Source organism: Mirounga leonina, unplaced genomic scaffold (genome assembly GCF_011800145.1).
Source record: "Mirounga leonina isolate KUSES-001 unplaced genomic scaffold, KU_Mleo_1.0 Mir_151, whole genome shotgun sequence".
NCBI classification, from domain to species: Eukaryota; Metazoa; Chordata; class Mammalia; order Carnivora; family Phocidae; genus Mirounga; species Mirounga leonina.
This window is the reverse complement of record NW_023270377.1, coordinates 68,641,606-68,668,377: the sequence shown is the minus strand read 5'-3', so window position 1 is coordinate 68,668,377 and position 26,772 is coordinate 68,641,606. Positions and strand designations below refer to the sequence as shown.

Here is a 26,772-nt window from a genome sequence, read left to right as displayed (position 1 = left end):
GATCCCAGGATCCTGGGATCATGACTTGAGCCGAAGGCAGTCGCTTAACCAGCTGAGCCACCCAGGCGCCCAGATTTTACTGAAATCTTAAAATGGAATCAAAGTATTCTAAGAATAATAAGGCCAAAATGATGCTTTACTCTTAAATTTACCTCAATCTTTAAATGGTGGCGGTTCTTAATCCTGCATTCATTTAAGTACATCTATTAAAATGGTCACTTCTCCTTTTGCTTACATTTTAATTTTATTTTAGGGTGCTTTTTAGTAGAAAATTTTACTTCTGTATTTTTTAAACAAGTGTTTGAAATTATTTATGATAATATCTGATTAAAGCATGTCTGATATTAGTACCTTTATTATTGTTTTATGAAAATAAATGACAAAAAATGTAAGTATAAGCAAGAAGTATTAACCCAGGCCATATTATTTATATATAAATATGAAAGTTAAGTCTGAATTACAGTAACTGTATAAAAAGAAAAAGGAGTTTTCACAAACTATTAAATCATGTATGTTCTGGGAATACTTGGTTTTATTTGAGGCAAGAGGACTCTGGGGAAATTCAAACTGTTAGAAATAAAAGCAAAATTTCAAAGTTGATTTTTTTGGCCTGCCAGAGTGGACACTTGTAATGCTTTAGGTCTAAGTTTGTATTCTTTGTACTGTTTGACCCTTTGTGGTAGCCTTTTAGAAAGGGTGACTTTTTTTCTTTCTTTAGATCTTGTTCTTTAGTATACAACATGTATACATACTTAATACAGACTTTTAAAACTTGATTAGATTTCATTTGGCTTGAAAATAAATTTGATTTTCTACCTCTTACTAAATTATACTTACTCAGCTGTACTCAAACTATATGGAAATGGGGAAGTCTAGTTGATGGTAGCTTTTATAATGTTAATAAATCTCAGTTAAAGCACTTTTATGGCAAATCTAGAAAAATGTATTATCCTGCTTTAAGATTTTTTTATGTGACAGAGGTATTGAGTTTATTCTCTAGGTAATTGATTTAATTTCCCAGAAAGAAGCATCTGTCTTAAAGTCCCAGCGCTTTACATAAAACTTCACAGCATTTTAAAAGCTTTAACGAGTTCTTTTCAAATCCGTGATAATGAACAGAAAAAGGTGTTTGGATAATATGTGATTCTTGTTAAATCTCTTAATATATAAGAGCTAACAGATGATACTGTATCATATAAGAATTTGAACTCTTTTTATACAGAAATGTTGAATACACTTAGAAAAAGATGATACCTATCGTTACTTCTTTACTATGAACTTACGGCCATCTCAGTCTATACTATGTTCCTGGCTTAAAGCACAGATGACCTTGGTTTTCTTGTGTTTGCCTCCTATTCTTGACAGTGGCTTGGATATTTAAGGCCATCAGACAAGGTATAAAGTCTTTTATAGTCACAAGAAGTAAAAGGTATCTGACTAGAAGAGAATACGTGGAGCAAGTGCCTTGCTGGCTGTAATTTTGTTGTCATTTCAAGTACTGTGGTAGTATAATTGATGTGACAGGGCTGGGCTTTACATGTGGTCCCTTAGCTTGTGCTCACTTTCAGTTTTAGTTTCTCTTTGTCATTCATTTTGATTAGGTAAAATTTAGGTGACAAACATATGCACACCAATGGAGGCTGTTTGGTGTGTAAGTTTAGTAATGACGTATTTCAATAATAAAGATGCAAAGTTAGTATTTTTCTTTACTGCTTCATGAAAATTGCAATAATTGGTGTCACCTTACATTACAAGATAGAGGGTGGTGTGCTGATGGCACAGTCAGCAGGAGGCTCTTTTTTATTAATATTATAATTAAATGATTTTCTGGAAATAGGCCAGAAACAGATGCAAGTTGATCATGCCTGTCCACTGTTGCTTGCTATCATCACTTGCTTTTTAAAAAGAATTGACCTGACACCTTATTTTTACAGGTTGTTATTGATGCCTTCAGATTGATCAATGCTAATATGATGGTCTTAGGACATGAACCAAGACAAACAACCTCAAATCTGGGTCATTTAAACAAGCCATCTATCCAGGTAATGCCTGTATTTGATAATGTGTTAAACTCTGTTTTATATTTTAAAAACCTATTATAAATGGCCATTTTACGATCTAATACTTAGCGTTTTAATTTGTTTGCAATTAATTTTTCTTGTGCTTCAGAAGATTATGGAAACACTTGAAAAATTAGATTTGCTCATTTATGAGTCCGTTTTTAATGGAGTCTTTAAACTTACCTAACAAAGTTTGGGGATACTCTTTTTGGAAGCACAGTAGAGTCTTTCTCTTAAGAGTAACTTATGGCTTTGCATGGTTAACATTGTAGTAGAGCACTGATACAAGTTTTGGGTAGAGTGCATTAGGGGTATCATTACTGATTGGGTAGTAGACATTTCTCAGCATTAAAAATGGGAAAATTGATATACTTTAAGAGACAGAAACAATTCCTTTTAAATGGTACTTCAAACTTTCTGCCTTTTTTTTTGTTTACTCTCCACATTTAAAACAAATCCTACAAAACATATCTATATTATTACTTTTGATTCATTTATATCTTGTTCTAATAATGTCAACCACCATTATTACAGTTATGCAGGCATTTAATATCCTCCTGAGTGATTTTTTTTTTGTATCATTCACGTCTCATTGTTGTTACACAAATCTTTATTGTCTGCAAAGATTATTTTAAATGTGTTTTTAAATGCACCACAACCTGTGTCTATATAGTTAATTGCTTCTCTGAAGATTAATTAAATGGACAGAAATACCATAGAACACATAGGACAAAGACATTATAGTAGCTATTGCTTCTCGCCTTCTGAAACCTGGCTCTGTCATATGATTGTCTTTGGGGAGTTGTGGCTTTGACAGTTAACCATGGTTAAGCCTGGGTTGCACTCTGATTAACTTTACACCTTTAGACACTTACTTTTGCAGCAGTCACTCATCTGAAATCTTCGTCAAAGTGAAACGTTTTGTTTCAAAGGATTGAGGTGTGTTGCTTTTGAATAAGATTGTTTTACAAGTCAGGGAAAACTGCAAAGTTTAATGAGTATGAAATAAGCTACCAGTGTTTTTGATTGGGTACAGACAAGCCCATGCTTGTATGTTCCAGGAGAATATATTATTGGACCTGTTTAGCCTGTGATAATGACCTTTCTTATAAACCCCCATAGTATCATACTGCTTCATTATTATTATTATTATTTTTCTTTTTTTTTTTTTGCCAAAGGTTAAGTAGCATCTCACAATCCAAGATCATTGTGATTACTACGTGGTATATTTCTACCAGAAGTTTTTACTAATTGCAAGTCAGTAGCCACCTGTTGCCGATTTCATCTTTTAAATGTAAACCCTGCTTTTTAACTTTATAAATTGAGTAAAATCAATATTAAAATCTGTTTTTTTTCCCTACAGTAGTCCAGTTTGTATTTTTTAGTCCTACCTGACAGTCTGTAACTTAAGGTGGACCTTATAAAGCAAGTTCCAAACCCAAGTTAAAAGGACCTGAGTGTATAATAGCTACAGCATCATTGTTTTTCCTTTCATTTTAGTTTGTTTTGCCTTCTAATTAAAATCTGTAAATATATTGATTTCACAGTTTACATAGTGCTCATCAGAATGACATCTATCTGGGTGCTTTACAGTTTTAAGACAATTTCAATACTAAAACACTTAAATAGGACCAAGCCAACAAGTAACAGAACAAAGCCACACCTTAAAACTATTTTAGTTTTTTAAGACAAGCTAGAAAGAAAGCAGCCCAGAAGAACCTGAAGTGGTGAATGGTAATATTTATAATAGAATTTTAATATATGTTAGTAGAATCTTTGACTCAGGAATCAGAAGCCTTTCTGAAGGGGTTTTATTTTGAAGGAAAATTAGTTTGTGTTAAGAGGGGCCTTGCACCTAAACCAACTTTCTAGTAGTAGGTATCGATAGAAACCTGACAGCAGCCATCAGCACTTACGCTGATGGTGACTAATGCTTTTCTAACACTGATTTTTTACTATTATACTTATAGTAATGGGGGAAATTATGGTTATATTATAGACTACTGTTTAATAATTTGAGGAAAGTTTAAAATGTGTTAAGAAAAAGATTATAAAATAGGATTTACAAGTTCTCCTCTTTGCAAATACATATTTTATAAAATGTGCCTATCTGTACAAAGATGTTGGTGATTATTACCTTTGGTGGTGGGATTATGGAATTCTTTTTCTTGTTTTTCCTTTTCCATATTTCTTAAACTTTCTACAATGAAACATATATTACTTACAGAAAATGTTATTTTTAAAGCACTAAAACAATGTTGGAAATATCTACAAGACAAAACTAATAGGCAAAGTTTATGTTAACTTTCATGTTTTAAATAAGGGAAGCCATTAATAGTCCTGATAGGGAGGCAGAAGTATGATGCTTACATTCTAGACTTTTGTTTTAATATATGAGACTTTGTATTATTTTGTACTTGAAACATTTACCATTATTGTCAAACGTATAGGATTGAGGGTTAACAAGCATTTATTTGAGTCACTAAAAATTTTAAACTAGTCCACTTAAGAACTGTTCAAAGCATTTCAGATCCTTAAGAGCCATAGTATGTATGAAGATTGGGTTGTCAACTGCATGGAAATTTAGTAACTGTTGATGCACAGATACATTGTACAAGGACTGTGAGCCTCTAAGTGTAGCCCTGGGTACAATTGCATTGTCTAACAGAGTTAAGCTCTTTGAAAAACATCGTTTTCAGTACTTATTGAAAGTTATAAAACAGTTGGCCTGGAAGGAACCATTGTGGTCATTTTGTCGGTGAGGGAACTGAGGCCCAGAAAGTTCCTAATTTGCACAGGCTTTGTAGTGAGTTAGTGTAGGAACTGGTATTCATAACCTGGGCTCCTGGTTCTTAATACTATACTTGGAACTTAATTAATTAAATAATTAATTTTAGCATAGATGGTATATTTATACGGTTCAGAATTCAAAAGGTGTACAAAAAGGTATTTAGCAGAAACTCTCTTCTACTTTTGCCTTTTGCAACCCAGTTCTCTACTCTTAAGGGAAAAACAAAACACATTTTATTTCTTTTCAGAGTTACTATACTTATAGAAAGAAAAGTCCATTCATTTAAAAATATCTAATTGATACTATTTAGCTCCACATTTTCACTTATCAGTGTAAAATAATTTAAGGCAAACAAACTTACCTTTGGATCTAAATAAACAAGCCTTTTTTTTTTTTTAAGATTTTATTTATTTATTTGAAAGAGAGAGAGAGAGAGGGAGGAAGAGCATAGAGGGAGAGGGAGGAGCAGACTCCCCGCTGAGCAGGGAGCCCGATGTGGGGCTCTACCCCAGGAGCCTGAGATAATGACCTGAGCCGAAGGCAGATGCTTAACCGACTGAGCCACCCAGGCGCCCCGAAACAAGCCTTTTTTAAGAGCATGGAACTTTTTTGACCTATCAAGAACCTCTAAAAAAGTTATTATTAGGGGCGCCTGGGTGGCTCAGTCGGTTAGTCGGCTGCCTTCGGCTCAGGTCATGATCCCAGGGTCCTGGGATCGAGCCCCGCATCGGGCTCCCTGCTCCGCGGAGAGCCTGCTTCTCCCTCTCCCTCTACCTGCCTCTCTGCCTACTTGTGCTCTCTATCTCTCTGTCAAATAAATAAATAAAATCTTTAAAAAAAAAAAAGTTATTATAAAGTTCGTAAGCTGTGTATTTTATAATATGCCTGCTTTTCCATAGCAGTGAGTATATGGATATATAACTTTAACCACTTCTCAGTGGTCTGGGCAGTGTCAGTGAAGTATAATGAGGATAGGTTTTAGTTGTTTGTAGTTATTTGACACAGGCATTATATAGGAAGCCATTTAAGTAAAGGATCCTATTTTAGGATCTGTTATCAACAATCCCTTTACATAAAATACCGTCTTACACAATTCATTCCAACTTGATAGCTGACTGCCTCTCATAAACTGCTTATATGTTTATTCCATAGTTTCTGCCACCTTTGCTTATATATCACTACAGTTCTAAGCTTATTGCTTTTCCTTCTCACTATTATTTATGCTCTAGTGGCTTAGACAGTCTTGAACATTCTTTGGGATTAGGTATCGAGTCTCCCAAAGATATTTATAATACTCAAGTTCTGTAAATCACATGAATGAACAAATACAGAAATATAAATAATTCAAATGGTGGTTGATTTTGAAGTTGATTGCACTGTAATGATTATGTATTGGTTTTTTTTTTTTTAAATGATTTTATTTATTCATTCGAGACACAGAGATACAGAGAGAGAGAGCTTGAGCAGGGGGAGAGGCAGAGGGAGAGGGAGAAGCAGGCTCCCTGCTGAGCCAGGAGCCGGACGTGGGGCTCGATCCTAGGACCCTGGGATCATGACCCGAGCTGAAGGCAGACGCTTAACCATCTGAGCCACCCAGGCGCCCCTATATATTTGTTTTGAATTTGTCATACTAATAAAATTATGAAGCTCTACTCTAAAGATTAACTAAAGCAGCTTAGAAATAACCAGGAAGTTAATCAGCGGGATCTCAAAACTCCCCTTTGTCTATGGTCCTCCAAACCATTCTTTATCTAGAATAGATAGCCCCTTAGACTGATAATGAGTTCCAACCTAGGCAGAACTTCCTTCTTGAAAGGTTGGCAAGGTTTGAGCAAAGAAAACAAGGGTCAGGATATACAAGAAGCAAATAAATAAGCTCACTGCTGTTGGTAAATTCAAAACGTATTGTCCTAGAAACAGTGCTGTAAAAAAGTGCTGATCCCAGATCAGCCACTGAAAGCTTATTTAGCTTACAGTATATAATATTATAGAATTGAATCAAACTATAAGAATGCTTCTATGAGAAACTCTTGTAGATTTTAAATAGCCAATTAATGAATGAGTTTGGGGAACATATCCTGATTTAATGAAGAATTGCCTAAATTTTCCTAAGTCCATTATATGTTTGTTAAGTGTAAATTAAAAAGTTAAGTAATGATGTTTTAAGAAATTTCCTAGCTATATTTCTCCTTTTTCTGCCTGACATACTATGCCATTTGCTAGTATATTCTGTTTAATTTGCAATTTGACCCCTACAAAAGGTTGGTTCTCCCTCTTGGTAAAACTGATCTTCTATTTGGCATATGCTGCCTCAACTTGTTGACTAAATTGGTTAATTTGAAAGAATTTATTGTTCACTGAGGCTGTGTTTTTTGGGCTCATGTGGAAGGAGGACTGTATATGGCCAGTTGTGATTTGGAGTGTACTGGGGGTACACAGCCGGTGAGTAAGTGAAATTGGAAGACTGCTTGAGGATATCATTTTATTTAAACTTACATATTTTTTAATCATTATACCTGCTCATCTTTCATGCTGCCTGTGTTAGTTTTCCTACCTTTATCTAAGTAAGGTCATTAAAAATCAAGTAGGTAGTGCCTTCAGATACCAAACTGCATATTTTAGCAGTATAGTTAATCTTTAAAATGTGGACTGTGGGCCCATTTATTGGCCACAGGTGTCACTAGCATTAAAACTGCTGTGTAGAATTATGTAGTCAGGGCATTGCACAAAGGTCCTTCGATGAGGAAGGCAACTGGCAACTGACATCTAGTGTAAGTTCCACTCTCCAGTCAGGCTTTATCCACCGGAAGGACTAGGTACCATCTTCTTCTAATTCTTCCACCCAGGGGATATACTTCCTAATTTACATAAATATGAGTACATATTAAGGAAGGCCCTGATTAATTCTATTTGTTGATCTGCACAGCACCACATTTCTGAGCACTGAAATTTAATTCACTACTCTTGATGATTATTGAGATGGATAAGGATTTAATAGATACACTTAGTACTTTAATTTTGTACATCAACCATTTTATTATAGCAGATGTTAGGATAAGAATGGATTGTTATAGTACTACCTAAAATGCTTTAGTACTTGGTAGAATGATTTTTTTGCTAGCATAGTTTTATTTATTTATTTTTAAAGATTTTATTTATTTATTTGACAGAGACAGCAAGAGAGGGAACACAAGCAGGGGGAGTGGGAGAGGGAGAAGCAGGCCTCCCGCCGAGCAGGGAGCCTGATGCGGGGCTTGATCCCAGGACCCTGGGATCATGACCTGAGCCGAAGGCAGACGCTTAACGACTGAGCCACCCAGGCGCCCCAGCATAGTTTTAAAATAAGACTGGCCATGCTTTGTTTTTATCCTGATCCTTTAAAGTATAAAGACTTAATCCAAGAATTTCCTAAGACACATTGTGGCATACTATGGTAGAAAAAACATGGGCTTTGGAGTCAAAAATACTAGGGTTCAAATCCCACCTTTGCCTTGCTATAAAAACTGGGACAAATTAAGATTTGTGTTATATTTTCTTCATCTGTCAAAATACAAATGGAACCAGCCTTACCAGGTTGTTACAAAGATTAGAAGACCTAATGTGAAAAGCAGATGCTGTGTACTCACTAAATGTTTCCTTTCTAGCCCTTCTTCTGCCTCAACACCTTAACGCCTTCACTGTAAAAATCCAGTAATTAGAGAGTGCAGTGGTGTTTTTGGTTAGCTTTATCTTTATAGTTGAGCTAACCCTAAAACTTTTACCCTTCTGTTTTTATACTTGTTGAAAATAAGTCCAAGGTGTATCTGTACTTTCATGTCTTACTAGGCTGATAGAGGATCCCCCAGAATATCATTCTGAACCTCATTTGAACATTTGTTGCTAGAGTTCGATATTTGAGCAGTTGTGAATGGATTACATGACAGGCAGGGTTATTGTTTCTTAATAAAGCCATGTCATTAGCTTAAATTTTTATTATGATCTGCCTGTTTGTCTTAGAGAAGTCAAGTGCAGTGGAAAAAATTCTGATTAGTGAGAAGATAGTAAAGGTGTTGTCTATAGGATATGTCAGCAGTTTCAAACTTATTTTTTACATGCAAAACATTAATTTGTCCTTTATCTACTCCTTTATTTATATAGGCCTTAATTCATGGACTAAACAGACACTATTACTCCATTACTATTAACTACCGGAAAAATGAACTGGAACAGAAGGTAAGTTAAAATTTTTATCTTAGAGAGAGGGAAAAAAAAATCTTTTTCAGACCAGTTGAACTATTACATAGTATATTTGAATTTGAATTGTTGACCTTGTTCATTGATGTGTTCAAATATTTTTTCATTCCTGATGAATTGCAGGAATATTTTATTGGATATATTGAAAGACATTTTACCTTATTGGTAGGTGCTAAACAAGAAAATAAGTAGGTAACAAACATTTCTGTTTGAGTATATGATTAATTACAAAAATCTTTCTTCTCGTTCTGATTTTTCTGATTAATTTATCTTTTTCCAACAAAATGACCTTTTGAAACTTTTTCCAAATTTGAAAGGAATAAATTAGATTATAATTGTGTAGTACTTAAAATTACCCTATTTACATAGGTGAATGGTGAAAGGTGAATCAAAAGGGAAATACAGTAGGGTTTTCAGATATTTATTTATTTATTTAAGCTTTAAAGTTTTTAAAGATTTTATTTATTTATTTGACACAGAGAGAAAGACAGCGAGAGAGGGAACACAAGCAAGGGGAGTGGGAGAGGGAGAAGCAGGCTTCCTGCGAAGCAGGGAGCCCGATGTGGGGCTCGATCCCAGGACCCCGGGATCATGACCTGAGCCAAAGGCAGACGCTTAACGACTGAGCCACCCAGGCGCCCCAGGTTTTCAGATATTTAAAGCTAGATTCTTACCCTTTTTTATACTAGGCAATTTTTAAATTTGGTTACTTTAAAAATTACCTAGCATTGGGCGCCTGGGTGGCTCAGTTGGTTAAGCGACTGCCTTCGGCTCAGGTCATGATGCTGGAGTCCCAGGATCGAGTCCCGCATCGGGCTCCCTGCTCGGTAGGGAGTCTGCTTCTCCCTCTGACCCTCCTCCCTCTCATGCTCTGTCTCTCATTCTCTCTGTCTCAAATAAATAAATAAAATCTTTAAAAAAAATAAATTAATTAAAAAAAAATAAAAATTACCTAGCATCTTGGTGGCTTAGCATTCTTTTATTTCTACTATTTTAGGATTATTTCAACTAATACCAAATATTTCAGTCTGCCTATTTATTGCTTTTTGAAATTACAATCTGAACTGCCTTTTTTTTTTTTTTTACTATTACAATTAGTCATCTTCCAAATTAGCTTCTTGTATTTCTCCCTGAGAAAGACTTAAAATAATTTTTAAGAACCCTGAGTACTATTGATAGCCAGTAAGTTTTGGTTTGTATGTGACTCTCAAGTCCAAACATGCTAAGTAATCAGGAGTAAATAAAACCTTACTTAACTGATCAAAACTGTTCCTCACAAAGGTGCCTGAGAAGGGAATTCTCGTGCATGAGGTAAATGGGAAGTGGGATGAATTGGGCTGTCCATATTGCCTCCACTTTCAACCAGATGACATCCACTTTTAATGTCATTTATATATTGTGCGGAAAGATGTGCTATATAAGATTTTCACTGAAAGAAGAATTCTGTTTTGTTAAGTTTTATAAACCATTGTTTTAAAAGGTCAAAGCTACCAGTCAACTCACCCAAAGGACCTGTGTGCTTGAGCATGCTGATGAGTGAGGGGCTGCAGGTGCCAGTTCTTCCCTGACCCAAGGGGAGACACAGAGCCATAAATCTTTCTTCAGCTGCTTGCCTGTGTCCCAAAGTTTGTATCTGCTGTGGTAGATTTAGTTGATAGCTTGAAGTATATTTTCAACACTTATTTTTAATTTTTATAGAATAGGTACAGGCCATGAAAAAGAGCACCAGTCAGATACAAACTGAACACTTTATTCACATATGTAAATATTTTATCAGTCTGATATCTGACACCCAACTATTTGGAAATATCCAGCTAATTACATTAACTTTTCCCCCTTTTTGATGCCCCTAAAATTTACCATGATCCTTGGCATAAAAGATACACACATAAATACCTACATAATTAATGTTATGTTTATGCTCCTAGTAGCTCAGTTTAGGAGCTTTTATAGTACCAGAAGCCCTGCCTTTACTCTTATCCCACCAACCTGTATACTTACCTTCAAACATACTCAGGGGTCACAATGGAATCCTTGTTTAGGCATGGTAAGGATATCCTCATGCTCTCTGGGAACTTTGCTTTTGAGGTGGTAGGAAAAATCCAGTTCTCAATGCTTAACTATAGGTAGCTTTATAACATACATAGTTGCAGCTGCACCAAAATTTCCTGAAGATGTATTTTCTAGAACACTTACCATTGGAGAAGAGGAGAAGCAGTCAAAGAAATTGGAATTACTTGTGCAGGATTTTTTCAGTTATTTTGCAAACTACTCTTGTCCCTATGGGCCCTTGAATAGGAATGGAGGAATTTGGAGCTTTGTGTCTTGTGAAGACTTATAGGTGATTTTTGACATGCAGCTTATTCTCTAGCATAGAAACAAAAAACAAAACAAAACAAAAAACCAACTTTGTACCACATATAACTGCAAAATTCTAAGCAAGTAGAATAGTTTTTCTACACTAAACTCGACACTTCAGCTATATCTTCAGATCATGGCTCATGGATCTCACAAGATAGACTGGTCCTAATGGTAAAAGAACAACAATCATTTTTTTTCCACAAAGATTTTATCAGTCATTTGAAAAAGTTACTCAATTGTAAGTTCAATTAAAGAACATTTATAGAGCAGTAAGACTACAAAAAACTGTCTTAAGACTCTAAACTTGAAAACTTAAGGAACTTTGAGGAAAATGTACTCAGAACGAGGAGTCTAGCTTGAGAAACAACGAACTAAGGTGTTTAGTTCCATGATCACTAATAGAGTCTGATCCTAGTTTGCTGCTTTGATTGTAGACTGGACAAATCTATGATTTCTTGTCCAGTTTCATGACTTTTCATTCTGACAGTAAGGAAGTTTTCATTTTAAAAATTATAGATGGAATGTTAGGATTGAAAAGAAACTTAGAGAGTTATGAGGCCTTAGTTCGTAGACTATAAACTGAGGCTCAGAAAGATTTAAATGAAGTCATTCAGTGAATGGGACATTTACCTCCTTATCATGGCCTTTGAAAGCTGGGCTATATGAACTATTAGAGACCTTGTGTGTAACGTAGTAGTTCACTCATTCATTCATTCATTCATTCATTTATGCATTCAGCAAATGTCTATTGAATGTCTGCTATGATTAGATTAGGTACTGTTCTAGACTCTAGATCTTGGTGATCTTGAAATCAACAGGTCAAAGCTCCTACCCTGTTGAGTTTTCCTTAGTGAGAGAGAAATGCAATAATAAAGAAAACAAAAATTTCAAGTGTTGATAGTGTTATAAAAATGATAAGAGAAGACAGATGTTTAAGATAGTGTGAGGTGACTTTTGTATATAGTGTGGTGAGGAAAGGCATCTAACTCTAAGGAAATGAGAAATAAAAGCCATGCACAGATAAGGAAAATAGCCTTTGAGGCAGAAGGACAGCAAGTACAAAGGCCATGGCATTGGAATACTCCTGAGGTTATATTAATATAAATTTAGGAGAATTCTTATTCAAGTTTAATAAAATTAAGTTTTAAATTCTTTCATTAATTCTGAAGTTTTTTTGTGACATTGTTTCTCAAGACAAGTGAAGGAAATATCCTCAATACAGGAAAATAATTACTTTTTCTTTATATTTTTTAGATGTTGTTAAATTTGCATAAGAAGAGTTGGATGGAAGGTTTGACACTTCAGGACTACAGTGAACACTGTAAACACAATGAATCAGTGGTAAAAGAGATGTTGGAATTAGCCAAGAATTACAATAAGGTGAAAGTTACTTCCAGCATTTCTTTCTTTTTTTTTTTTTTTTTTAAGATTTTATATTTATTTATTTATTTGTGAGAGAAGGTGGGGAGGGAGAAAGCACAAGCTAAGGGAGAAGCAGAGTGTTGTCTTGTGTCGTACGCCCCCCCCTCCCCCGGCCGAGAAGGGAGCTCAACGTGGGGCTCGATCCCGGGACTCCGGGATCATGACCTGAGCTGAAGGCAGATGCCTAACCGACTGAGCCACCCAGGCGCCCCCCAACATTTATTTCTTACAGTCTTTGAAATATGTATGATTAGATGGCAAACATGGTATAAATATATAGTTAAAAATAGAGTGGCCTATTTTATAGATCAGATAGTAAATATTTTGGACTTTGCAGGCCATCCAGTCTGTTGGCAGCTACTCAGCTCGGCTGTCAGTCGTCTAAAAGCAGCCACAGACAATACATGAATGAGTGAGGCTGTGTTTCAGTACAAATTTATTTTATTTTTATTTAAAAAAATTTTTTTAAAGATTTTATTTATTTATTTGACAGAAAGAGAACAAGAGAGCACAGGCGAGGGGGGGCGGCAGAGGGAGAGGGAGAAGCAGGCTCCCCGCTGAGCAGGGAGCCTGATGCGATGCAGGGCTCGATCCCAGGACCCTGGGATCAGGACCTGAGCCAAAGGCAGTCGCCTAACCGACTGAGCCACACAGGCGCCCCAATACAACTTTATTTAATAAAACAGGCAGCTGGCTAGATTTGGCCTGTGGGCTGTAGTTTCCAACCCTGTTGTAGCCCATATAAAATAGTTTTACATTTGAAATTTCTTCCTTATCCAGAGGGCTTTTTCTTGGAAGGGAAGGGGAAACAAGGAGATGTAGGATAATAACAACAGCATTTAATACTTCTACATATAGTTTATGAACTTTTCTTTTATTCATTTAATAAGTGTCTATTGAAAACTTGCTATGTGCCAGGCACTGGGGATATGGTAAGAAGCAAGACTTGTCCTCACAGAAATTATTTTCTGGTGGAGGAAACAAAGTAAACAGAGAAACACAATATAATAATATATTGTGATTGGTGCTATACGAAATAAATGGGATGATGTAAGAATAACTAGGGGAGATCACTTTATATGAGGATGTGTAAAAAGTTATATTTTGTGAAATCTCCTGAAAATATTTATTGTATGCTAAAATACATGTGGCCATAATATTTTTGTTCATAAATTTATATTCTTTTACAATTCTGAAATTAAAAAAAATACTTGAACTATGACTTAAAATGTATGTTCTGTGTTGTATTAGTTTCCATAAACTGGGTATTTTAAAACAAATATATTCCCTCACAGTTATGGAGGCTAAAAGTCTAAAATCAAGGTATTAGCAGCCTCCAGGGGAAGATCTTTCCTTTCCTTTTCCAGATGCTTTAGTCCCAGGCTTTCTTTAGCTTGTGACAACTCCAATCTCTAACCAGGGTTAGGATTTAAACATATTTGGGAGGGAGGGGGGAACATGATTCAACCTAACATGTATTTTCCAGCTTTCTTGACAAAAACCCACATAAAGAATAGATTTTACATTTTGACCCAGAACATGCAAATGTATATGTGTGTATATATATAGTTGCAACAAAAGTTTTACGAAATAATATTTACCCTTATTACATGTGATGTGTTGTCATTTGACTCAATTTTATTGTTTCAATCATATATATATTACATACACATACATATAGCTTGCAACCCATTAATGTATTGAAATCCTGCACTTTGTAAAACACACAAATTATACAGTGTTTTGTTTACAAATATTTATTGAATATCTCCTGTACAAGTTGCAGTGGAAAACAGGGATCCTTCCTTCATTTATAGGAAAACAGAGGCAGTAAAAAAAATTCACAAATGATCAGGGTAGTAGGCCAAAATTGGCATGTTCCTTAACACCTTAGTATTCAATTTGTCCACAGACCAGCTGTATCAGTATCACCTGGGATCTTGTTAGAAATGCAGACTCTCAGACCTACTGAATGAGAATCTACATTTGATCAAGATTTCCAGGAGATTTGTATACTCATTTGTATACAAGTTAGAAGTTAGAGAACTGCCCTAGAGAAGTCTGTAGTGAAATCCTATAGAGATTCAGGGGCTTTTGCTTTCAGTTGTGGGAGACCCAGGATGCTGTCTTAGAGAATAACAGCATTTGAGCTGGACCTTAAAGCTTGAATAAGATTGGACATACAGAGAAATGTTACCCTAGGCAAAATAAACATTACGGGTAAAGACTAGGAGACAGAAAAGGCAGAGACACCTTTTAGGAAACTGTGTTTGGCTTGAGTATATAATATATGAAGGTGAATGGGGGAGAATAGTTTTTTTAAGTTACTGAAGTCAAATAACAGGGCTTGGAATATCAGGATAGAGTTATTTTTGACCAGGAGCATGATATACCCAGAACCTGTCTCTAGAAATGTAATTTGACAACAGTACTAAAGGAGGAGTGTGCTGTAAGAGGAGATTTGAAATGGACGTTCTGTTTAGGAGGAGCTTTCTATTATCCAAACAAAATGGACTAGGTATCATCAGCTTTACCACAGTGGCATTAGGAACAGAGACATCAGTAGACAAATAAATAAAATGTGGCACCCATTGGATGGATGAAGTGAAAGAAGAAGGATGAATCAAGGGTGAATTCAGGGTTTCTTCCTAAGTGACAAGAAGTATGTTAGTACCATTAAAATTTTCCAATTTAGAAGTAGAAGGATTGAGAAAGGAGTTAGAGTTTTATTTTAAACAAGCAGTGGAAATATAGGACTAGAATTTAATGGTAGGGGCTAGAGCTTAAGATTTTGGAGACAGTTAAAATTGATATTGGTTGTCACACCAGAAAGTAGTATTTCTCTTTCTACATTAAACATGTCTTACCAAAATAAATATTAGCCAAGAGACAGTATATAAAATTTGCCACGTGTAGCAAGAAGTCTTTGGAGAGAGTTTAGCTTTGAAAAAAATTGATGGGCCCATACAAACGAAATTCCAGCAGAATTAGGTCTGACTTTGAAGATCATGCCCTGATGTATATATGTAGTGTTCCAGCTGGAAATCTCCACTGATTCTAGATGATAGGGGGGAAAAAAATTCTTTTTATCTTTCTAGTATATGTTTTCATGTAGTGATATTAAAGAAAAAGAAGTAGTTTATCATACTTAAAACAGTTATTAACCTTTTACACATTAGTGACTTAAGTAATATTATTCAGCAGACTGTAGGAATGGTTTTCATTTCTCTGTAACATTGCAAGTTTAAGTAAATTCATATTGGTACCACTGCCAGGAAATAACCTATTTATGGTTACTGCTGCCCATCCACAGAAGTTTTTCCTATTTTACAGTTTTAAAAAATCTCTGTAGTACTCAAAAACTTGTAAGGTTTGGTTATAAAATGAAAACAATGTGTAAGCTGTGATATGAAGGAGTCCAAATTTGAGAATGTAATTCCCTCTGTGATTGAAAGAGAATGTGGTGGAGTTTTTAGTAACACTTAAAATATAAAAAGAAAGGCCCATGCTACCAATTCTTCATAGTATTCTTTTTAATTGGTTGGTGTTTTAAACTAAGGTAATTACCGTTAGGTGCCAGTTAGCTCCTAAAGTGAAAGAAGATCAGAAAATAATTAAATTCCTTTGTCCCAACTTTTCTATTTCAAGTCTGAATTCCACACAAAGATTCTGCTTGATTACTAGGCATTGATTTCTCTAATTACCGAACTACAACACCCACACTCTGTTATTCCAGATCTCCTAATTTATTCTGCTAAGATGCATCAAATTTTAAAGTATTGATATTTGATTGGATATTTGTAAGTGAAAGTGCAAGTGAAAAATGAATTGTAGGAGATTATTTTAAGAATAACAGAGAGACATAAAAATTTGCCTTGTTTTCAAACATGTAGCCCTATAAATCTGAGATTTGACTGTGTACCTTTTAGATAGAAATAGTGCCTGCTCTATAACCTGAAAGAAAATTGAGGTATGGGGATGCCTGGGTGGTTCAGTCGGTTAAGTGTCTGCCTTCGGCTTAAGTCATGATCGCAGGGTCCTGGGATTGAGCCCCACATTGGGCCTCCAGCTCAGCAGGGAGCCTGCTTCTCCCTCTCCCTCTGCTGCTCCCCCTGCTTGTGCGCACGCTCTCTCTCTGTGTCAAATAATTAAATTAAAAAACAGTCTTAACAAATAAAAAAAAAGAAAATTCAGATATATTTCAGAAAATTCAGAAAATAAATATGTATTTTTTACATATAAAACATGTAATTATATGACTACGTTTGGTTTACTACAGTAGCTAGTTAAGTAGGAAAATGTTGTTTTATGCTAGTGTAATAAGATAAGAAAAACAAAGTAATATGTAAATATTGGGAAAACCAGGCCAGATTATCATTATTTAAGTATGATAGGATATGTTTGCAATCAAACAGAAATCTAAGAGCCTAAACTAGAAAATTGTTAGAACTGTTACAATAGAGAATTATGTGGGTAGTAACCAAGCAGTTACATAGGCTGAAACCAGTTGAAAAATTTAATAGGCAAATCAATTCATAGCATTCAAAATTACCAAATACTTATAAATAATTACCATAAGAAAGAAATGTATAAATGTATATGACTTATTTGAATAATACTAAAAAAATTTGCGAACAGATTCCCTTGTTTCCAAATAGGAAGATTCAGTATTGTAAAGCTGCTGTCAGGCTTCCTAAAGATTACTTTAATGATAGTAAGAATATCAATGAGGTTTTAAAGTTTTGATAACTTGACAGTAAAGTTTATCTGCAATAAAAATAACTAACATTTACTGAATGCTTGTTAGGAGTCAGACTGGGAGAAAATATTTGTACTGGTAACACAGAAAGGGCTAGTATCCAAAAAATGTATAATATCCAAAGAATCCCTATAAAATAGTTTTAAAAAACAATAATTTGGACAAAAGAGCTAGAAAACTCACTGAAGACAAGTGGCATATAAACATGAAAAGACAAGTTCAACCTTATTAAGTAATCAAAGAAGAAAATTAAAATTATAAATAGAATTTTTTTTCTTTTCAAATATAAAAAACAATTTGGGAAAATGCATCACTAGTGGGTAAGTAGAGTGACATAACATTTTTGGAGGCCATCTTTCAATTTTAAATGCATATGACTCTTAAAACTAACATGTTCTCTTTTAAGGGTTTATTATGAAGAATAAAATTCTATAAGTACCGACTTAGAGAAATATTTAAATTCTATTATATAAAAAATTAAATTATAAAACAACGTGAAAAGTGCCTACTATTTTACCTTCCCTTTCCTTTTCAAAGATCCCTATCTTGGGGCACCTGGGTGGCTCAGTCGGTTAAGCATCTACCTTCTGTCTGCCTTCTGCTCAGGTCGTGATCCCGGGGTCCTGGGATTGAGCCCTGCGTGGGCTCCCTGCTTAGTGGAGAGTCTGTTTCTCCCTCTCCCTCTGCCCTCTGCTTGTGCTCTCTCTCAAATAAATGAATAAAAATCTTTAAAAAAAGATACCTGTCTCCCATTTATCTCAACGTATTATGTGTTAACACTGTCCGCTTAAAGGTGGAAGGCAGGGAAATGATATGCTTTATGTAAATCCTGCATTATTTTCAGTTTTTGCATTAACCAGGTGTTACTTATATCTAAGATTGTGTTAGCTCAAAGTAGCAATGGCTTCAACAAGATAGAAGTGTAGGTTTCTGGCAACTCAAGGCCAGTATGAAACTTTGAGGTCATCATGAACCCAGATTTTTTTTTTTAGATTTACTTATTATTTGAGAGAAAGAGAGAGTGCACGGGGGTGGAGGGACAAAGGGAGTGGGAGAGAGAATCTCAGACAAACTCCCCACTGAGTGTGGAGCCTGACTCAGGACTCAGTCTCACGACCCTGAGCTCATGACCTGAGCGAAACCTGGATGCTCAACTGACTGAGCCACCCAGGTGCCCCAAACCCAGATTCCTTCTATCTTTTGCTCCACTTCCCTTATAGTGGCTTCCATCCTGTAGATATCCTCATGATTCACGGTGTTTGCTAGAGCTTTAGCTATCCCATCCGAGTTCCCAGCAACAGGTAAAAAAGGAAGGGCAAAAGGGGGGTTACTTCCCAGCTAAATCAATTCCCTTTCACAATCCTTTTCTTAAGTCCTACCCAGCAGCACTTCTGATTATATTTCACTGGCAGAACTCAAGCGGACACACCTTGCTTTGAGAAAGGCTATATAGTGTGGTCTTTTTTTTTTTTCTAAGATTTTATTTATTTATTTGACAGAGAGAGACAGTGAGAGAGGGAACACAAGCAGGGGGAGTGGAGAGGGAGAAGCAGGCTTCCTGCTGAGCAGAGAGCCCGATGCGGGGCTCTATCCCAGGACCCCGGGATCATGACCTGAGCCGAAGGCAGACGCTTAACGAATGAGCCACCCAGGCACCCCTAGTGTGGTCTTTTACCTGGGAGCATCACTGCCTTTACTAAAATCAGGGTTATATTACAAAAGAAGGGGGAAATATATGTTGGGTAGGCAGCAAATAGATTCTGCCATAGAAATTTTTTCAACAAGCTGAACTACAATTTCCATTATGTGTGCACACACATATACATACGATCTTTATTGTATATCTCTATTTTGTGTAATTACACTTGAAAATTGGATTCCCTGTAAGATTTTTAGAAAGAATTTATGCTGTTCAGGCCATTTATTAAATCATAGATTTAATTTAGGATGTCATTAAAAACTAATCATTTCCTGAATTGTCATGAATGTTGCTTCAAGGTCTTTGGAGATAGATAGTACTGTTGAAGTCACACTTGCATTGCTTATTAGCTGTATGGCTGTATGTGTCCCTGTTGTTCTCTGTGCACACTCCATTTTTGTATATTTCATACTGCATTGCAGTTTGAGATTTATAGGCAAGTAAAGCCCAAATGTGAGCTCCTCGAAGAGCAAGAACTATCTTATTCAGAATGAGTGATTACCAATATGTAAAATGAAAATTCTGCTGTTGAGGACATGTATAGAATGTACTGGAGTGTTATAAGCTATTCCAAAAGGAGAGTTAGAAATATGTTTTTTTTATAATAGAAGTATTGCTGGAATTAACATATAGTTCCTCAAAGGTGCCTAATTTCTTCATACGTAAAATGTAGATTACATGAATTCACTGGGATGTTTTAAGGATTCAGTAAATTAATATTTGTAAAAGCACATGTATGGTAATATTTGAATTACTGATAGTGGTAGGAAAACCAATTTTCTCCAAACTCACACCTCTTATCCTGTCTCAGATTTCTAATTGTTTCGTGTTTGTTAATTTTGCTTTCCCAACTATGTTTTGTAAAAGCCGTTTCTTTAAACTCATTCTCTACTGCCTTAACCCAGTAATGTGATTTTCATTTATATAGTCAATACATTGACCTCACATAAAATCAAGAAAGAAGTAAAATACATTATCTTAAAATTCACTAGCAGTTACTCAGAGTTTGCTTAATGGTGAAAAAAATTACCATATATGTGATTTTAGAAAGCATGTGTTTAAATGGGAGTATGGTGTGTTATAGAGTGAGGAAAGTTAACATTTCAAAGGGAAAAGAAGAAACCCAAGGACTAGAGAAGTGTGAAGTAGAGTAAGAGACACAGTATCATAAAAGCAGAGAGGTTAAAGGATTAGAAGAGAAAACAGGTATTGGAGAAGCTCTTAAAGGCATTCAGAAAGTTCAAGAAAACAGTTCGTTGGAATTTACGTGGTGGAGAGTGTTAATGAAGTGCAAAGAATCCAGTCCATATTTATTAAAGGGTAGATTAAATGGTAGAATCTAAGATACTGGTTTTCCATTTAATAAATTTGACCATTACCAGAAAAAAGAGAATGAAGTTAATAGGTTTCGTAAAAGCCTCTTTAAGATGGGGGTACATCTGAGGGGATTATGATAACATAACAGACCAAATTCTAGGAATTTCTTAGAACTGTGCAGACCGTGCATGATGGGATAGCCATCTGGGGGTCTTTGTTGATAAACTGTTAAAAACGTTTCTAGTGTGAATAGCCACAAACATTTTCAGTGCTTTTTTGTTGGTTGAGTAAACCGAAGAGCATGAATGCAAAAGCAAAATTTGATGCCAAATCACAGAAGTTGCCATAAACACAGAAGTTCCCCTAGTGAGGACACTGCCTGTGCCTGAATTTCATTTGTTTCTGCTGCTACCATTTCTTAATTTTTCCTGGTGACTAGCCAGATTAGAACTATGAATGAAGACAAACTGGTCTTGCCCAGATGGTAGATGAGATATAGGTGACTTAGGTAAGTGGAGAAAATATTTAAGGGTTTGATGTGATGATCTGGTCTGCTCTGGTCTATCTTAGAATGAAAAAGATGTGCTTATTCTTTGTCATGGGGGTTTGCAACCTTAGTATATGCCTAAATCTACAGCTGCTCCTCATTTTCCAGATGGCATCTATGGCTGGGAGTACTTTTTACCATCTGCACTTCTCAAAGAGTTTGTGAACTCTCTCTTTTAATTATTGGAAATGGAAAAACTAATTGGTAAAGTGGTTAAATGATGTAAAAGATTTTAAAAATTAAGTTAGAGCTTTTTACATCCTATTTAACCTTTTAAATAAGATCAGTGTTTTTTGACTTTCATCTTTGCATACCTGCCATCTTTGATATTTGCAGTACTCCAGAATACTTTGTAATAACTATTTATACATTGAATGGTATTTTGAGCCAAATTCCAAAAGTCTTACCTCCTTCCAGTACTGTACGGTTTCTGACATGTGCACAGAGCAGCTAACACTGAATGAATGCAGAGTACAAACTTATGTGAATTGTTCCATTCACTCATCCAATAATGTTTTCAAGTTGGTAAGGTATAGTGTCATGATTTGTAAAAGTAATTCAGAAAAACAAACTTTTTATGTGTTGCTCATGTTTCTATATATGTAAAAACATTGAGATAGTGGGAGAAGCAATTTCCCACTTATGTAATACTTTTTTACTTAGTTGAGCATAACAGGAGTGACATCTGACTCTGAAAATGAACATATTCTCTATCTAGGGAATTCTAGATTTGGAGTGTTATTAGCTTTTATTTTTCCTTCTTCCAGGTTTATGAGTCATAAATGTATTTTCTTAATGATGTGTTGTAAATAAGTATCCTCTAGTAATCAGTAGATACAGTACTTATTCACCATCTTTTCTTTTTAGGCAGGTTCTACTGGGGAAAATTCTCTAGATAGTTTGTCCATTTATAAAATTAGACACTTGCCATCTTTGCTCATTTTCAAGTTCTCTGTTTACAAAACTATTAAGAAGGTGTGAAATGCAGCCAAACTTCCCAGTTTATGGGAAATGTCTGATGATTGCATTTCCTACATGTTCATTGTTCACACATGAAGAAATTTGGCAGCTGCGAGATTATTAAGTTTAGAGTATCCAAATCTAACCCTCACTGGGATTTTGGTTTCCTGCTTTCCACCCCCACCATCTCACCGCTTTTGTAATCATATTTGTGGTAAGTGCTGTAGTGTTATTTCTTAAGGTTGATGATCCTTCAGTTTTCTGTGTTTTCCAGTTATCAGATGCTATGAATAAATCATAGACCAGGAGTTCACCTGATACAGATAGAGTCCTGGCTTCAGACAGAAAATTACCCAAACTCTTAAGGAGGTTGCTTCTCAATAAAGAGGTTTTATGGTGGTGCCATTGTTGAGAGAGGGGGCAATGATGGTAGCTAATCTACATGCTGTAATTCTTTTGTAATTACTTGCTAGAAAATTTATGGTCATACACACAGGAGTTTGTAGCTAACTGAAAATAGTAGAAAATGGTTTGTGTATATTGTTTTGTTGATTTAATTTTTACTTGATTTGGCTTTGAATTCAAGTAAGTTTTCCTATTGAAAACTTCAGATTACTCTGTTTCTTCATGATTACTAAAGATCAGTCATGGAAAAGTGAGATTTTTTTTTTTTTTCCGAATACATGTACTACTTTTAGAGATTTAAATATGTAGAGTTATGAGGGGAGAAAACTCTATGATTTGTTAAATGGATCAAAAGGCAGCATTCTAAGAGCTGCTGATAGTTTAAAATAGATACTGGGTGTGCACGGGTTCAGTTGACCAAAAAAAGGAGACAAAGAAATGGGAAGTTGGGGCAGAGATGTAATGAAAGTAGAACAAGGAAAAGAAGACAGAATAGGACTAGTTAGCACCATGGTGCCATAAGAACTGCCGCAGGTACTTCTCTCCTCCACTTTAGCCATCCCTCAAAGAATTCTGTAGCAGTTTCCAGATGGTGAATACTATCTGGTGGTCCAGTTTGACATATTCAGTGTCTTTTACCTATTTAAGTCTGTTTTCAAAATGATGGTGGTAGGGGCCTGGGTGGCTCAGTCAGTTAAGTGTCTGCCTTCGGCTCCGGTCGTGATCCTGGGGTCCTGGGATCGAGCCCCTCGTGGAGTCAGGCTCCCTGCTCAGCAGGGGGCCTGCCTTTCTCTCTGCCACTCCCCCTGCTTGTGCTCTCTCGCTCTCTCTCTCAAATAAATAAATAAAATAAAAGATACAATAAACATAAATGATGGCGGTAATAGTTTTTATTACACTGAAGGTTATTCTGAAGATTAGCAAACTTGCTTTTTGGTTTAGTAAGTCACTTGAATAAAAGGTTCTGTGAATGAAAATTATGATCACCATTGTCCTCCGTGAGTGTTCTGTGGTGGGAAAAGTAAATTTGGAACTTGAAACTCTGTCCTTTGTGTCTCATTCACAGGCCGTAGAAGAAGAAGATAAGATGACAGCAGAACAGCTGGCAATAAAGAATGTCGGCAAGCAGGTGAGGTATACTGAAATAGGTTATGCGGTCGCACAATGACATGCTCTTGTAGAGTTAAAACTGTGGGAGGGCCTGTACGATTTTTGTTTCCCTGTTTGTTCGCTCTACATTTTTCTTTTGTCCTGTAACTATGATACTAATTGTAAAGGTCACTGAATTACTTGATGTCAAATGCTCTTTGCCATATATAGTGAAGTCACAAATAGATCTGTAAGATACTATCTTTAGTGAAAATGACTTACTAGAAATAAATCAAGAAACTTATGTCCTGAGTTAATTATTCAGGTATTATTTTTACTTGAAATAATATTATCAGTGAAGATAATATAATGGTTTATTTCATATGTATCAGTTTTTTAAATGATACAGTTTGTCAGTATGTAGGCTTCAGTTTGTAGGTAATGTTCCTAAGAAGGCTGAGAGCCCCATTGGATTATAGTGAGTGAGGAGAAAGGGTTTTAAGTATTTGCTCTTTCACATTTCCAAGATGAAATATATATTTTAGTTCCTATTTTCTGAGGGTTGGGGGAACACACCAGCCAATTAAAAGAATCTACAGATTAATTAGACTGTTTTTTAAAGAATGTTGATTACATTTTTTTCATTTCATGGAACATGGTTATCATATTGCTGATGTTGGCAGAATCTTGATATTTCAGATGCAAGACACTAAGCTGTCTTTGCTTTCAGCCATCCTACCATATGCTCTGATCCCATCACATCTCACAAGCTATGTAGGTTTGGGCCAGGACCATTCTTGGATGGGAAATCTCTAAGAATCACCCAGCTGCCACAAGAAGTAATGTAGATAACTGAGGGAAGTGTGTTACCAGTTCACTACAAAACCAGTTCCTCCAACAGAGCAGTAGGGGCAAAGGTCTGACTTAAATATCATAATTAGTGAAATTAAATCTCACTACATTCTGAATATTATAATTTAAAACAGCCAGAACCTTCCCCAAACAAAATGAAGTATAGTTCATCTTGTTTTCTCATCTTGTGTGATCTGGTTACCTTGTCACTTCCCACCACTTACTGTAGTCCTAATATATATTATTAGATCACCAACTTGGAGTCTTGCACTTGATAGAACTCACTGTTTTTTGAATAAATGACTCTGAGGCTACGATGTAGATTTTAGCAGTTAGCAACAAATAAAAGGTCTAAGTTAAAAGTGAAGCTGAAAAATATGTAATGGGCAAAGTCGAATAATCATCAGAATCATTTTTTTTAATCTAGCATTTAACTGGTTTAGCCTATTGCGTGGCAAAAGCAAAACTGTTTGTCTGTAATGGAATCAGATCACTATCTTTTACTCCTGCCAGTCTTTCTCAGGCACTTTCACCTAAAATGTCCTAAGGCTTATTTCTGAAATAAAGAAAATTTAATATGTGGTCTAATTACTTGAAATTATTTGTAGCATGTTGCATCTCTGGGTTGTTTAAGGAAATCAAGCATGTCTTGAAATTGTAATTTAGAAAAGAACAGCCAAGAAATAATTCCAGTGATGAGCATTTGTTTAAAGTTAGGAGTCTTGGGTATTTTAGCAATACCTATACAAAAATAATGCTTTAATTGAGAATTTTTTATTGTGTGCGATATATATATTTTAAAGCTTTCACATTTAGTTGAAATACTTCATTCAGCTCAGCCTTAAACATAAATATAATTAAGCATTTTAATTTAACTTCATTTATTACAGTGTTATTTTAAGCCTCATTTTTAACTCAGATGTTTCAAATATAGATTTGATCAGGTTTCAGTTAAAAGATTGTACCTATATCCTTTTCTCTGATACTTTATTTTTTCAAAATAGCTGCAGAAAATATGTATTCTTAGCATTATTTTATACACATTATATACATGTAAATTATGTATATCTTAACATTGTATTTGGATTTTTAAACAACTAACAGTGGCTTTTGATCCAAGAGTATTTCCTGAATCATTTAAAGCACTTTTTCCTGAAATACTAAAATTATACAGGAATTAAATTTAAATTAAAATTGCAGAGGAAGGGATGAGAAAGAATTCACATTGAACTCTTACCTATTGGTACGTCTGCTTCGAGTAAAGGACCTCTTAGACAGTCAATAAATATGAATGGCAGAAAATATGCACACATACTTGGGCTATGTACACTTAAAAATGCTTATACTTTGTTTTTAAAAATCAGATGCTGCGGCTGTATAGAATTCTTTGTTACTCTTTATAATTTATGGTACAGAGTCGAAGCATTGATTGTGTAAATAAGTTTTTTATTGTGTAATCTATTATTTTATCAGGTTTTATCTAAGAACATAACAATATATTAGGAAAATGAAATAGTAAAATATATATAAATTTAGGTTTGGCTTTCTTTACCCGTTTCATCAACTACTTAAACTAAGTAATTCTTCTATCAGTAATATGGTTCTTTTTTCTTTTTCTTTCCTTATTTTCTTATTTAGGACCCCAAACGTCATTTGGAGGAACATGTGGATGTACTTATGACTTCAAATATTGTCCAGTGTTTAGCAGCTATGTTGGATACTGTCGTATTTAAATAAAACAATGCAAAAAGCTCTTGGTGATACTTTCAGCGTATATTCCTCTATTGTTCCTAATGCTCAAAATCAAGGGACCTCTGAAGGTGTGTTTGGTTAAATGTAAGACATCTGGCATCATTTGCAGTACTGTAACACCTTCAGTCTCGGTTGTGCAATTACTTCTGTTTCTTTAGTCAGGGTCTTTGCAGATTCCAAAGTTGTATAAGAGTACATCAAAGTGGACAAATTTTGTTAAGATCCCATTTAATATTTGAAGAAATCAGTAACACAAATATATTTTGATTGTTGCCTACAAAATAAAATACATTTACAATCTATGTCTCCTGAGGTTTTTTGGCACTGGGTGGAATTGAGAGAGTAACATTTGACAGTGCTCTCAAAATCTCACACAAAGATATGTTTCTCTTTGCAATTTAAGATCTTACAACACATAAAACATCAGTGTGATAACAAAACTTCACAAATAGAAAATGATCGCCATTAAAGAGTTGCTACCCCATTAGTGAGTAACCCAGAAAAAAATGTTGACATATTTTATTA

The 26,772-nt window shown here is 35.2% G+C and overlaps 1 protein-coding gene across 1 annotated transcript in view; it reads left to right on the top strand.

The window, feature by feature from the left end:
- Positions 1-26,549, top strand: part of PSMD14 (proteasome 26S subunit, non-ATPase 14) — a 103,972-nt gene extending 77,423 nt beyond the window's left edge. Inside the window, exons 8-12 of the mRNA XM_035007907.1 lie at positions 1,935-2,042; positions 8,989-9,063; positions 12,700-12,825; positions 23,621-23,683; positions 26,134-26,549. Coding sequence (XP_034863798.1) covers positions 1,935-2,042; positions 8,989-9,063; positions 12,700-12,825; positions 23,621-23,683; positions 26,134-26,232 — 471 coding nt within the window. The 3' untranslated portion in view covers positions 26,233-26,549. The remainder of the gene's footprint in view (positions 1-1,934; positions 2,043-8,988; positions 9,064-12,699; positions 12,826-23,620; positions 23,684-26,133) is intronic.
- Positions 26,550-26,772: the final 223 nt, after the last annotated feature.